The sequence below is a fragment of the Trichoderma camerunense genome (genome assembly GCF_050948025.1).
Source record: "Trichoderma camerunense strain CBS 138272 chromosome Unknown V8C40scaffold_17, whole genome shotgun sequence".
NCBI lineage: Eukaryota > Fungi > Ascomycota > Sordariomycetes > Hypocreales > Hypocreaceae > Trichoderma > Trichoderma camerunense.
Window position 1 is genome coordinate 590,059 of NW_028145353.1, and position 14,344 is coordinate 604,402.

General features: G+C 49.8%; 4 protein-coding genes across 4 annotated transcripts; 3 read left to right on the forward strand and 1 right to left on the reverse strand.

Moving 5' to 3' along the window:
* The first annotated feature begins 680 nt into the window (after positions 1–680).
* V8C40DRAFT_76136 (uncharacterized protein) lies at positions 681–3,518 on the forward strand. Its single transcript, XM_083223401.1, has 7 exons — positions 681–1,224; positions 1,305–1,429; positions 1,496–1,563; positions 1,634–1,738; positions 1,797–2,174; positions 2,247–2,902; positions 2,962–3,518. Exons 1-7 carry the CDS (start codon positions 1,060–1,062, stop codon positions 3,415–3,417), a joined length of 1,953 nt encoding a protein of 650 aa, XP_083069887.1. The 5' UTR covers positions 681–1,059; the 3' UTR covers positions 3,418–3,518.
* A 1,422-nt stretch (positions 3,519–4,940) lies between these two features.
* Positions 4,941–10,001, forward strand: V8C40DRAFT_281759 (ABC-2 type transporter-domain-containing protein; the record flags this gene model as incomplete). The annotated part of the gene is made up of 3 exons (XM_083221672.1): positions 4,941–4,953; positions 5,180–7,870; positions 7,925–10,001. 3 exons carry the CDS (start codon positions 4,941–4,943, stop codon positions 9,745–9,747), a joined length of 4,527 nt encoding a protein of 1,508 aa, XP_083069888.1. The 3' UTR covers positions 9,748–10,001.
* A 255-nt stretch (positions 10,002–10,256) lies between these two features.
* V8C40DRAFT_253346 (histidine phosphatase family protein) lies at positions 10,257–11,559 on the forward strand. The gene is made up of 2 exons (XM_083217592.1): positions 10,257–11,281; positions 11,478–11,559. Exon 1 carries the CDS (start codon positions 10,448–10,450, stop codon positions 11,246–11,248), a length of 801 nt encoding a protein of 266 aa, XP_083069889.1. The 5' UTR covers positions 10,257–10,447; the 3' UTR covers positions 11,249–11,281; positions 11,478–11,559.
* On the reverse strand, positions 11,554–14,156 carry V8C40DRAFT_253348 (uncharacterized protein). Its single transcript, XM_083217593.1, has one exon. It carries the CDS (start codon positions 13,998–14,000, stop codon positions 11,769–11,771), a length of 2,232 nt encoding a protein of 743 aa, XP_083069890.1. The 5' UTR covers positions 14,001–14,156; the 3' UTR covers positions 11,554–11,768.
* Between the last annotated feature and the right edge of the window lie 188 nt (positions 14,157–14,344).

Below are 14,344 nucleotides of genomic sequence, written 5' to 3' on the forward strand. Positions count from 1 at the left end.
TGAGGAGAGCAAGTCTCAGCCACAGGGTTCGCGCCAGAAGACTTGCAAGGTCTCGTCAGCACTAGCGATAACTCGCAGCCGCCAAAAGTTGACACGAAATGGCTAATGAGCCGTCGAAACAGGTGGCCAGGGACTTGGTTGCCGATGACTTGGTTGCCGACAGCGTTTTCAATTCTGCAGCAAGACAAAACAAAAAATCACGAAAACTAACTGCAGATATTCATTACGAAGGAAGATTCGCTCCACTCGTAGTCTCATGTTACAACAGTGCACAGCAGCCGTTGGAAAACACTTTTGCTACCGAGTGAATTTTCGTTACCTGTATTGTCTCTCTCTTGCTTCATTCTTTCGTTGCCGTTTCTCCGCAGTCCCTACACTTCTGATCTATATTGGATCTAAACAGACGTACTCAGCCACGATCTTCTTTCTGACCCGCTGGCGGCTCTGAAAATGTGTGGTGAACTCTTTTACTGATTAGAAGCTCAGTAGGCGGAGCGCATGGGGGTCATATGTACAAGTAGATTCACCAGTGGGTGCGGACTAGGGTATCATTCGCAGAAAGCTTGGATATTAGCGTCAAGGATGGCTGCTCTGTGCCTATTTTTGCTTCAGGCTATGCGCTTACCCCATGCAAGCTTCCATTAGGTTGGGGCTCTCTTGAACTATACTCTTTGGGCACCCTACTTGCCAGCATCACTGGTAAAGACGGCATGCCTATCGGTAAGCTTGAAAGGAGTCAGGGCTGAAAGTGGAGTACCCTGCTTGTCTCAATGTGATGAGGCTCTGGCAAGGTCTTCGGTAGATTTGTACCGCCTTTTCTATCTTGCCTTGATTGGGTGTTATTCTTAGGCCCAACGTGGGATAGTTGTGCTTCTCTAACAGACCAATGGAAGTTCCTGGTAGGGCTGATCATCTTATGGTTGGATGGTAATATTAGTCGTTTTAAAGTATTAATACTCGAAGCCGACACCACCATCAGCTTTTCCTCCCGACATTCTTCATCGTTTGTTAATTATAGAGTGGATTGGTCATCTCTTCACACGGCAGTTGCTGGACAAGATGGCAGAACACGAAGGTCACTCTGAGGTTCGTGAGAAGCTGCGGCTCATGAAGAGCCCAGTTGTCTTGTCTGAGACCTCTGAGACCTCCCATGGAGGCGCCGAGATGCCCAATCTCGCCAATTTCGGAGATCGTTATACAGACAACTCTATCCAATTCATGAGAGTGAGTATTTGTTTCTCGCATAAAGATTTTCACCCCCCCACATGAACAAAATTTTCTAATTGGAATTCTCCAATGTGTAGCACGAGGAGGCCGGCACACTGGAAATCTTTACCGACCTGTTCTTTGCAGCCAATTACGCCGTTTTTTCCAAAACACAATCAGTTACCAGTCATGAGCGAGTTGGATCATATATTGGATACTTTGGGTTGGTTTTGACAGGCACTCGTCGTTCACGATTGTGGATATGGAGGTACTAATATACTCTTGACAGTATGCTTTGGATGACTTGGCTCGTCGTGGGACTTTATGATGTCCGGTTCGTAACAGACAGTATTTTCGGTAAGTTTCGCATCTTTATGTTGTATGTGATATTATCAATCAGGTGACAATTTCTAACCGACGCATATAGAACGATTGGTTCGGGCCGTCCATCTTGGAGCCTTTGTTGGATTTGCAGTTGTTGCTCCAAAGTTTGATCCCAGCAATCAGGATGTAACAACCATGCGAGCAATGTGTGCGTGGACCGAAACTCGTGTGTATATACGGCGGCATATACTGATCTTCTTTTGCAGCTCTTATCTTAATGGTGTCTCGTTTGGGCTTGATGATCGAGTATGGCAGCATCCTTTGGCACGTCAGACGATTCAAGAACGTCCATATTTCCTTCTATGTCCAAATGTCCATCCACTTCATCGCTGCCATGATATATCTCGGTATCACATTCCGCTTCACCAACTCAAAGGAGAGCAGAGTATTTGTTACCTGGTACGTCGTTGGTGTTGTGGAAGTCCTGTCGACTTTCGGAGCGGCGATATGGTTCCCGGTCCTCAGTCTCGCCAAAACACACCTGATGAATCGACTGTTTCTCTTGACTGTCATCATCCTCGGTGAAAGTATCGTTGTCTTGGCTGACAAGGTGGTCATCATCGTCGAGAACCCTGACTCTTGGGGTAAGTTACTTTACTCATCTCCGACCCCCATCATTCCAGAAGAATGCTAAGCAAGGGGTACTGTGAATATAGACGCCTCAATTATCGGAATCTTGACTGCCGGCGTAGCAACGACCTACATGGTCTTCTTGATCTACTGGGACTGGATGAAGACGGCATATCTGCCACCCCTGCGCCAAATGCTCTGGACTTTGATTCACTTCCCATTCCATCTAGCTCTTGTCCTCTTCATGCAAGGCTTTACTCAATTCATCCAGTGGTCCAAGGTCATCGACGTGTTGAACAACTTGTCTACGAACTGGATAATTTTCGACCCAGCCAAGCTGGCTCATACTACCAGTGAGAAAGTACAGCAAAACCTGACGGCCGAGCTGAACAAATTCGAAAATTTATATCCTCCAACATATGTCGAAACCATTGAGCTCATTCAGGAGGCTCTTGGTAATATCACGGATATCTCCAATTCCTTCTGGCCGAACTGGGGCAAGGCCCTGACGAACGATGACTATGAGTTGCCTGACGATGAGAATACGGTGATATTCTACAACCTTTTTACAAGTCTACTCAACGCCATGGAGAATAGCGTATTTGCGGTATTCGAAATTGATCTCCAAAAAGAAGCTCTCAAGGAAGAGAGAGAAAAGGGGGGTTCAGGAGAGGAGCAGCAGTCGCTGTCCCAAAATGGAGCCCAGATCGATGAGGCGACCTGGGAGCGATACAACCTTGTGGTACGTTATCTCCCAAGCCAGCATCTAACACCACATCCTCATATACTAACCGTGAATAGTTTACATATGGTTATATTGCCGCCGGCGCTTGTCTGGCGCTGATGGTGCTTCTCTCAATCATTGCCCGCGTGACTCCTTGGAAGCCTTGGCCGGTGATCCGATCAATTATTTACTTACTTTTGGCTCTCGGCATGGGTCTTGTTGCTCTGCTCAACCTCAGCGATGATAAACTGAACACGTTCCTGAACACCCCCTGGCTTCTGCCCACGCTCTGCATTGCTTGGACTGTTGTTCTACTCCTCACGCACATTCACCACGATATTCCCCTCTTCTTCAACAGACGTAGCCCTAGACCAGGGCGTCGCGATACCATGGAGACTAAGTCGAACAATGATTCCGAGCATGCGCAGCCGATGGTTCACAACATGGACGATTCGACTTCCTATGCAGGGGCGGGAATGCACCACGGATACCAACCAGCACCTCAGGCTCAGCACGGAAGTGAATATGTCTGATTGTGGTGATTATCTTTTGAAGCGGCGATTTCTTTTCTTTTCTTCTTCTTTCTTCTGTCGCACTGTGTAAGGAACAGGAAACACAAAACTTCTGGGAGTCGGCTTGCATATAATGTGTAATAGAAAAACATGATGTCAGCGAGCGAGCACTTGGATACATAGAACACTGTTAGTCACAAAGGCGAATATCAATACCCTTTTATCTCATAAACGCTCTACCGAAATCTCCAATGCGATGAAGGGCAGAGGATAACAAACAGATCGCGCATTCGAAGAAATAGTTCCTACTGAAGCGTTCTTTCTCGCTATTTATATATGATGGCTGTTCGAAGCTGCCATTATTCTAACTTTAGTTCACGAATCGCAACAGTGTTCCGCTTAGAAATCTCATGATTCAAGCTTGTCCACCGTTCAAACTCTCTCCCTACGACTAATCCCATCTCGTCAAATCGAGGGACCAACTAGGCGGGAATCCCGCCTTTAAAGTATAGTCAGAAAGCCCAATTGAGGGGAGATGTCCGTAAGCTTGCCATCTCCACACTAGCTAAGTAGAAGAATGGTTGAACTCCGCTCCGATTTAAAGAGGGCAAATTCGAAGGTTATATTCTGCCAAGGGCAGCCACGGCTTTCTTTTGTTCAAACAATGTTCGCCTCATGTGAATAATCCTCCGCTTAGTCACTGTGCTGATGGTGGCTGAGTTCTAGATAGCACATCAACAACACAGATTGATTACAACTGCTATGGTCGATCCCACGACGCACATCCCGTCCTAAGCATCAGAGAGTGGGATTGTAGAACCAAACTTAGATGCCTCATGGTGAGAATCAATTAGCAAACGACATGTATGCACACGGTAACGTTTCATCTTCATAAGGCAATATTGGAGGGAATTACCAGCTCATAAGAATGTTAATACTGTATCACACAATATGGGACTTCATTGTAAGCCGGACTTTAGATGGGTTGATCCCGGCAGTTGCTGTTGTATATCCGACCCCGGCCACGGCAGTTGTTCTCCAGGCTTAACAATGCTTACGAATGATGCATCTCTGGTAATTGTGTCATCGTAGTTTCTGGCTCGTGATAATCGGCCTTGTGCCGCCAAAGGGGGCGATGAACAAGCTGCCAAGCTGCGTATTCAAGCTGCGTATTCAAGCTCAGGCAGCTCAAACAATCGCAAACGGTATCACTTAAAGCTAGCTAAATGACGAAGGATTCTATGTGCGTTAGCGTCCATTAGCTTTCAACAGCTCCCCCAGTCATCCATCCAACTGCCTGAATCTTTCTGGGGTTTCGGCACCGAAAGCTCGATCAACGACATGACGTTTATACCGTGCGTGATGATTTAGCTTCGCAACCTCTTACTGTGGCGTATTCACATGTGGTCGCGGTTTTTGTATGGAGATCGGAAGTATGCGCACCGTGTCTCCGCCAAAAGGATGATTGAGCGGAAACTCTATCGTCATCGACTCGCCATAATTCGGTGAAATCGGACTCTTTCAGCCTCTCCCGGACTCCTAGGATGTCCGAGCATGGCAGATAAAAATCAGGCAAACCAGCAAGCCAAAAGGTGGAGTGATCTGTTGAATAGGTAGATGGATGGTGGTCTGAGACAGAGATTCCAGATCGTGCATTGGAACTTCAGAGCTCTTGTTGCACCATATTGTTGCACCATAGGCATGGTCTTTTTTACAATCTTCCCTTTGCGTCTTTCTTTAAAATAGATAATGAGTAAAGATCTAGATCCAATGGATCTCAAAGAAACTGGCGGTCGGCCACCCCAAGCCTCATCGGGCGAAGCAATAACCACCCTACCTAATGAAAACAGCCGGAGTGCCGATAAAAAAGAAACAGATGACTCGTCTCTGGTGGGTAGCCGGATCTCATCCAGTAGCGATGGCTCTTCAACTTCAAGTCATCGCATAACATCAAGGATACCAAGTCACGTTAGCGTTCAGAATGAAGATGACCTCTTTCGCGTATTGTCTCGGCGCCGGACAACAGGCAGCGGCGGTTCTGGAACAGAAGGAGTGGAAGACTCGGCAGAGATAGAACGTCTCATGTCGCGCATGTTTGGCCATGCTAGACAAGAGCAAAACCCAGAAGAGAACCTGCGACACAGCGGCGTCATCTTCCGCGATCTAACCGTCAAGGGAGTCGGCCTCGGTGCAAGTCTTCAACCAACCGTCGGCGACATATTCCTGGGCCTTCCTAGAAAAATTAGGAATCTCATCAGGGGCGGCCGTAAAGCTGCCCAAGCCAAGCCACCGATAAGAGAGCTGATTAGCCACTTTGACGGCTGTGTCAGACCTGGTGAGCTTCTGCTCGTTTTGGGGCGTCCTGGATCTGGATGCTCGACGTTCCTCAAAGCATTCTGCAACCAGCGGTATGGCTTTGAGGCTGTGGAAGGAGACGTCAAGTATGGCGGGACGGACGCCAAAGAGATTGCCAAGCATTTTCGCGGCGAAGTCATTTATAACCCTGAAGATGACTTACACTATGCAACTCTGACAGTAAAGAGAACTCTGTCCTTTGCTCTTCAGACGCGCACACCAGGCAAAGAGGCGCGACTCGAGGGAGAAAGCCGATCATCATATATCAAGGAATTCCTTCGCGTCGTCACAAAACTCTTCTGGATCGAACACACTCTCGGAACTAAGGTTGGCAATGAATTCATCCGCGGTGTTTCTGGTGGCGAGAGAAAACGTGTCAGTATCGCAGAGGCCATGATCACCCGCGCCTCTGTGCAAGGTTGGGATAACTCAAGTAAAGGCTTAGATGCAAGTACGGCACTGGAATACGTGAGGGCCATTCGAGCAATGACAAACATGGGCAAAATCTCAACCTCGGTGTCACTCTACCAGGCGGGAGAGTCTCTATATGACCTAGTGGACAAGGTGTTACTCATTGACGGCGGCAAGTGTCTCTATTTTGGCCCCGCGGAAAAAGCAAAAAAATACTTCTTGGACCTCGGTTTTGACTGTCCCGAGCGCTGGACGACGGCCGACTTCTTAACATCCGTCAGCGACCAGCATGAACGCAGTATTCGCCCCGGCTGGGAGCAGCGCATCCCACGATCACCCGATGAGTTCTTCAATGCGTACCGAAAGAGCGAGATTTACCGCGAGAATATTACAGATATGGAGGCTTTTGAGAAGGAACTCCAGACCCAAGCTGAAGAGCGGGAGGCGGCACATCGCAAGAAGATAGAACACAACTATACCCTGGCCTTCCATCAGCAGGTCATTGCCTGCACAAAGCGCCAGTTCCTCATCATGATAGGAGATTCGGCATCTCTCTTCGGCAAATGGGGCGGTCTCTTGTTCCAGGGCCTCATCGTGGGCAGCTTGTTCTATAACCTCCCTGAAACTGCAGCTGGGGCGTTCCCAAGGGGAGGAACGCTATTCTTTTTGTTGCTCTTCAATGCTTTACTTGCGCTGGCAGAAATGACAGCAGCATTCACCTCGAAGCCCATCATGCTCAAACATAAATCATTCTCATTCTATCGTCCAGCGGCATACGCAGTTGCGCAGACTGTCGTGGATGTCCCTCTCGTGTTCATACAGATCGTCCTCTTCAACACCATCATATACTTTATGGCGCATCTTTCTCGAACAGCATCGCAGTATTTCATCGCCACTCTCATTTTATGGCTTGTTACCATGGTTACATATGCATTCTTTCGGTGCCTGGCGGCCTGGTGCCCGACTCTCGACGAGGCGACACGGGTGACTGGAGTTGCGGTGCAAATTCTGATTGTGTACACGGGATACTTGATTCCTCCCTCTCAGATGCACCCGTGGTTTTCTTGGCTTCGATGGATAAACTGGATCTTTTACGGATTCGAATGTCTGATGTCGAACGAATTCACGGGTCTACAACTCGAATGCGTCAGTCCGTATCTGGTACCTCAAGGACTGGGAACATCACCACAATTTCAGTCTTGCACTCTTGCAGGTAGCCAACCGGGTCAGACGACTGTCGACGGCGCAGCTTACATCAAATCTGCCTTTTCGTACACTAGAGCGCATCTTTGGCGCAACTTTGGGTTTCTCTGGGCCTTTTTCATCTTCTTTGTCTTTATGACGGCGGTTGGGATGGAGATTATGAAGCCGAATGCTGGCGGAGGAGCAATCACCATGTTTAAGAGAGGTCAAGTACCAAAAGCTGTGGAGACGTCTATAGAGACTGGTGGCAGGGGTCAGGAGAAGAAGAAGACGGATGAGGAGTCTGGGGTTGTATCTCACATCACCCCGGCCATGGTCCAAGAGAAGGAACTTGAGAACAGCGATTCAACGGGCGACGGTCCTGAAATTGCCAAGAACGAAACTGTTTTTACGTTTCGCAACATCAACTACACCATTCCGTATCAAAAAGGAGAAAAGAAGCTTCTTCAAGATGTTCAGGGCTATGTCCGACCTGGAAAACTCACTGCTCTCATGGGCGCATCAGGTATGTCTTGAGAAGGAATATTATAGCTAAAACATTTACTGACAGTATCGACAGGTGCGGGAAAGACGACGCTACTCAATGCCTTGGCACAACGCCTCCGCTTCGGGACGGTCAATGGCGAGTTTCTTGTCGACGGCCGACCTCTGCCCAAGTCCTTCCAGAGGGCCACAGGATTCGCCGAGCAAATGGACATTCACGAACCCACGTCAACAGTGCGTGAAGCCCTGCAGTTTTCTGCCCTCCTGAGACAGCCACACGAGGTCCCAAAGGCGGAGAAGCTCGCATATTGCGAAACCATCATCGACCTCCTTGAGATGAAAGATATTGCTGGTGCCACAATTGGCAAGATTGGCCAGGGTCTGAACCAAGAGCAGCGAAAACGATTAACTATTGGAGTTGAGCTGGCGTCCAAGCCTGAATTGCTCATGTTCCTTGACGAGCCAACTTCCGGTCTTGACTCTGGAGCAGCGTTCAACATTGTGCGATTCTTGCGAAAGCTAGCCGATGCCGGGCAAGCAGTCTTGTGCACGATCCATCAACCATCAGCGGTGCTTTTCGAACACTTTGACGAGCTCCTGTTACTCAAGAACGGAGGAAGGGTTGTGTACCACGGACCCCTGGGCAAAGACAGCCAGCCCCTAATCAGATATTTCGAGTCCAACGGCGCCCACAGATGCCCTCCTAATGCAAATCCCGCTGAATACATGCTGGATGCCATTGGCGCAGGCGATCCCAACTATCACGGCCAGGACTGGGGCGATGTATGGGCGGCGTCACCAGAACATGACGAGCGCTCTCGTGAGATTCAAGACATGATCTCGGCACGGCAGAAAGTCGAGCTATCCAAGAATCTCAAGGACGACCGCGAATACGCCGCACCCTTATCACTGCAGACAACTCTGGTGGTTAAACGAGCCTTTGTCTCGTACTGGCGAGCTCCAAACTACATTGTGGGCAAGTTTATGCTGCACATTCTCACCGGATTGTTCAACTGCTTCACCTTCTGGCGTCTGGGTTACTCTACAATCGCGTATCAGAGCCGGCTCTTCTCAATCTTCATGACGCTCACCATCTCACCACCTCTGATCCAGCAGCTGCAACCCGTGTTCCTCAATTCACGCAACCTGTTCCAGTCCCGCGAGAACAACGCCAAGATCTACTCATGGCTAGCATGGGTCACCTCCGCCATCGTCGTCGAAATCCCATACGGCCTCGTAGCGGGCGCAATCTACTTCAACTGCTGGTGGTGGGGGATCTTTGGCACGCGCGTGTCCGGCTTCACGTCCGGCTTCTCCTTTCTGCTGATGATGGTCTTTGAGCTGTATTACATTAGCTTTGGCCAGGCCATTGCCTCATTCGCGCCGAATGAACTGATGGCAAGTCTGCTGGTGCCGGTCTTCTTCCTCTTTGTGGTCAGTTTCTGCGGTGTTGTCGTGCCTCCGAGACAGCTGCCGACATTTTGGAGGAGCTGGATGTACTGGCTCTCCCCCTTTCACTATCTTTTGGAAGCCTTTCTAGGTGCCTCCATTCACGATCATCCAGTTCAGTGCAGTAGCAGTGAGTTTGCACGATTCAGTGCTCCGCCGGGCCAGACGTGTGAAAGCTATACAGCTTCGTTTATCAACCAGTCTGGTGGGTATGTGCAGACTGCAGCAGACGGCTTGTGTGAATTCTGTCAGTATGCAACGGGAGATCAGTTTGGTTTGGGTTTCAGTGTCGAGTATAGCCACATATGGAGGGACTTTGGCATCTTTTGTGGTTTCATCGCGTTCAACTATGGGGTTGTGTATTTCTCGACTTGGTTGAAGTTTTCTGCGAGGAACCCGTTCAAGATTATCATGACGAAGCTGGGGAGGAACAGCCACCGAGCTGATTAATGACAGCGAGATGGATGCCTCTCATGTCTGCCTAGTATATAGCAATATTCCCCAGATAATGACTGCATCTTTGGGATTCTCGTTAGAGCTGCATGAAGCTTTTCCCATCTTCAGGGTAAGCTTCTCTACTGGCTGGATGAGGATTGGCGATTGAGTAAGCAGCTGTACGAATGGCGCGTCTGTATGCGAGAAACAGAACTCTTCTCATCTTTACAAATATTAATCTACTCAATTATTCTTCTCTTCTTCTCAGAGATTAAATTCTCTATCTCTTGCAAAATCTCTTCTTGTGCCACTTTCTACCAGCTACCTCAAGCTCCCCAATGCTCGTTAAATGCAAGATTTATGTTTGTTGCATTAGAGGGGTAATCTAAACCCCCCTAGTGGCAGCTCCACTGCCAATCAAAACCCGCCATGCAACTATCCGAGCATCTCCCCCCACCAAACATATGCCCTAATCAGAGGCCCCAATTCTCTCCGATATGAAAGGAAAACTTTTCCTCTTAACTCAGCCTCTCGCTTTTTTTCTTTTCTTTTCTCTTCTCTTCATTCTCTTTCCGCTCCGTCCTCCTCGGCGCTCTCCTCCCCCCCTCAAACAATTCTCTTGGGCGTCTACACATGGCACCCGCAGCACCGTCCTCGCCTCCATGACGCGGAGCCACTCGCTCCACCGCTGCTCGTTCATTGTGTTCGCTCAAAGATGCACCTCTTCCTGATCCGCCATGGCGAGACGGTCGACAACGTTGCTGGCATCTACGCCGGGTCGCGGGATTCGGCGTTGACTTCGCACGGCGTGCTGCAAATCCGCAGGCTGGCCACGCACCTGGCTGAGGAAGAGAAGCTGGCATTGAAGTTCATCTTCTCGTCGGATCTCCAGCGCGCGGTGAAGACGGCCGAGGCGATTGCGGCGGAGCAGAGGCGTGTCTGCTCCCGGGACATTCCGGTCGTCGAGCTTGCCGAGCTGCGGGAAAAGGACTTTGGAAGTGATGAGGGCATGAAGTTTGGAGACTCGAGAGGCCGCGCGCCGGATTCCGAGACGGTCGAGTCGATGAAGGCGAGGGTCGACGCCTTTCTGGACGAGCACCTGCTTCCGCTCCTCAGCGCTCACATTGACGGAAGTCCATCGACATGCGCCATTGTTTCCCATGGCATCATCCTCGGCGTCCTCTACCGTGAGCTCTGCGCCCGCGTCAGCCGAGGCGGCATCACGGTCGACCCAAACCCCAGTGCCGCCAGCTCTCTCATCTCCCCTCCCTTCTGGGACAACACCGGCTTCCTCGAATGCACCGTGTCCATGACCGAGGCCGTGGCAGATGAGGACAAGTCGCTGCCGTTGATCCTGCACGTCAGTCGCGTCAACTGCACCGTTCATCTCAGGGACTTGAAAAAGACCCGCGGGGGCATTGGCAGCGCCGCCTTTGATGAGAAACAACGCACTCTGACATCGTTTTTTGTGCCGGGCTCGAAGAAGCGCAAGAGCCATGATATGAGTGCTGGGTAATGCGGCGCTACCCAGTCATTCTGTTTTGCAATGGTATGTATTTCTTTTTTTCATCTGTTGCTGCCCTGCACATCATTTTGTGATGATACAACAAATAACTCACAGACCTGTTCTGAAAAACACAATGTGGAAAATATTTTGTCCAACCGCTGTCTGACAATTCACCTCCTAACACTTTCATGTTTGCGCATCATGGTGTGTGTCCCTTTGCTAACTTGGACACGTTTAGATCTCAAATGACACGCATGAAACTTGATGAATCGATACAAATAGATAGACAAATGGAATATGATACCTCTTTGATACCTCTACCTTTTTTCTGTGCCTTAATCCTTCATGCATGCTTGCCTGTGAATGGTGTCTTTGAATCGTAAATTGTTCTCATGGTGTTGTATACCTGTGCCATCCCCAATCCTCTTGAGAGGTAATCTATCCTATACATGGAATATTCCTGTGTCCACGTCTACTAAAATCATCAGGCCAAAAAAAGAAGACCAAAATACTCCGTTCTCATCATAAATCATACATCCGTACTCATCTCATCTCTCCCCGTAAAGACTTTGTGAATCCTCCTGCTCACAGCCTGTCCCACCGCTCTATCCGAAACTGCACCATCTTTGTTGGCACTCTTCCGAACATTCTCCAACCTCAACGGTCCTCCCTGCTCAAGCCCCCTGACAAGCTCGCTCACAGTACCAAACTCCGAGACGATTCCGTACGCAATCGGTGCCGTAACGCGCGCAATCTCCTGCAGCAAGCGAACGTACGTATCGCGCGCATCGTCGCCCGTGCGAACCTGTCCGCTCTCCATACAGAAGCCTGCCGCAGAGGTCATCTTGTCCCGCATCTTCTTGTACGGAATGGTCGAGATGTGCTGCGTAAAGGCGACGATCCATTGCGCAGTTTCCAACGGCACTGCTGTGTGATGTATTAGGACATCGTGCTCGACTTGTAACCGCAGCATTGCGTCTTCGACAATGTCTTCAGAAATGTACTCCTCGACAGCAGCGTTGTTACGGCGTCTACGGGGAGCGGGTGTAGTCGATGCTTCGGAATCCGGCTGTTCTTGTGCGCGTACGCCAGATGTGAATCTGCGATTTCGGATGTTGCGATTCTTCCTCATCCAGAGGTTAATGCCTTCAAGAAGGTATATCAATTCGTGGCCGGGAAATTGCCTCTTTGTTCGAGAAACGTTGGAGTCTACAGAGTCACTGACGGCCATGTCAACAAACTCATCTGCCGTGAGCAGGATCAGTACGTGCTTCTCAGCCTTGATCTGCAGCGGGATTGGTTCCCAGCGGCCCATTTCATCATCGAAACGGCTCCGGACCTTTCTAGCCCACTTGAAGGCGTTACCAATAGGACTCTCTCGGGTGGTATATTCTACGCTTAGCCCATCCAACAGCGTCTCCAGTTGTACTTTTAGTCCTTCATTTACGCTTGATGGCATGATGAGAATCATCTCTGGTGTTGAAACTTTTTTGTCTGTGCGAACTTTGTTCACCTCTGCCAGTGCAGCAGCGCGCTCCTTTTCTAGAGCTTTGGCCTCTTTGAGCTGTTCTTTCTCTTGCCGTTTTCGCTCTTTTTCGACGGCTTTGGCAGCTGCTTGAGCCTCCTTATCACGGGCTCGCTGCTCTGCTGTTTTTGCAGCTATCGTGCTTGTAGCTGATTGTTTGGGTCTGCTACTCCGTGAGGAGACAATGTCACTACGAGAGCGGCGAATGGGAGAGCGAGGACGGGGCCTGGGATGAGAGGCGTTGAAGTCGGCAATGTCTGGAAACTCATCCTCAGATGTACCTGACGAATCCGAGTCGATGTTAATGACAGCCGTTGCGGCAGCCGTCCTCTTCTTCGGTGACGAGACTCGTGGGGTTTTCTCTGGAGCAGAACTTGAAATCGGATCCCAGTGCTTCTGTCTCCGAGCGTAGTCAACTACCTCTACAGATGCTGCTCTGCGGGGGGTGGAGGCATTGATAGGCAGAAGGAGGTTGAAATCTTGTGAGCTGGTAAATGGGTCCGAGAATTCGTCAATGTTGACTTTCGGATGCAGCGACTCTGACTGTTCTTTTGGTTTGTGTGGCTCACGCGGAGGAGGAGGAGGCAGAACTGGAGGAAGCGGAGAGCTTGCAAAAGGATCGGAAAATTCGTCGGCTATGATGGTCGTAGTCTTGCGTTTCTTTGCTCGTTCTTCCGGCGCAACAAGAGTTGCTGGCGGTGGGGAGCTAGCAAAGGGATCAGAGTTCAAGGATATCTCTGGAGGTGACTTATTTGTCTGCGCTGGATGAGGTTGAGCGAAACGTGAACCGGCATTGCTGGCGTTATGCTGAATTATGGGAGTGTCTGGGTCGATGGAGCTCGTGAATTCAATTGGGTCGAATTCCACTCGGTTCGGTCTGTTATTGGTAGTGCTGAGAAAGGGAGGCGGAGCTGCTCGAGGAGGATTGGCAGGCAGACGAGATGGTGAACGAGGTGGTGATTTAGAGATTCGCGGCCGCTTTGCGTTTCTGGTATCCTGGCGGGCAGATTCATTGTCGGTGATGTCAAAGTCAAAGTCGAATTCGGAGGAAACAAACAGCTGCGGTGAATGAAGCCGTCTGCATTGATTTCGGTCTTCATCAGTCGCAAGTATCGACAGTGGCAGTGACGGTGACGAACAAGCTGCTGTTTCTCTTGCTGCTTCTCTTGCTGGTGGCCCAAGACTGGCTGGCAACGGAGGGCTTGAAGAGACCAGATCAATCACATGAGGAGCCATGGCAGTGCAGTAGCAATTTCTGGTTTGTTAATTGGTTGATTATTCGAGGCTGAAGCCGGCGAGGCTGCGATGTCGTGCCATCTCACATGCCCATGCCCATGCCCATGCCCATGCTCATGTCATCAAAGTTGCAGGGTTCAAGTTTGTTCATCTGACAATCTTCTTACCGCGAGCTTCAGACAAGGAAACGCGACTCTGAGTCTCGCGTTGAATCCGCCAAGTCACGTGCTTCAAAATACATACAGCAGATGCTATTAGGTAATCCGTCATGGTTCCTCGCAGAATGTTTCTTAGGTTCGGAATGTCTCTTTCGGAATGTCACTGATCTGGATGAATTGAATTGA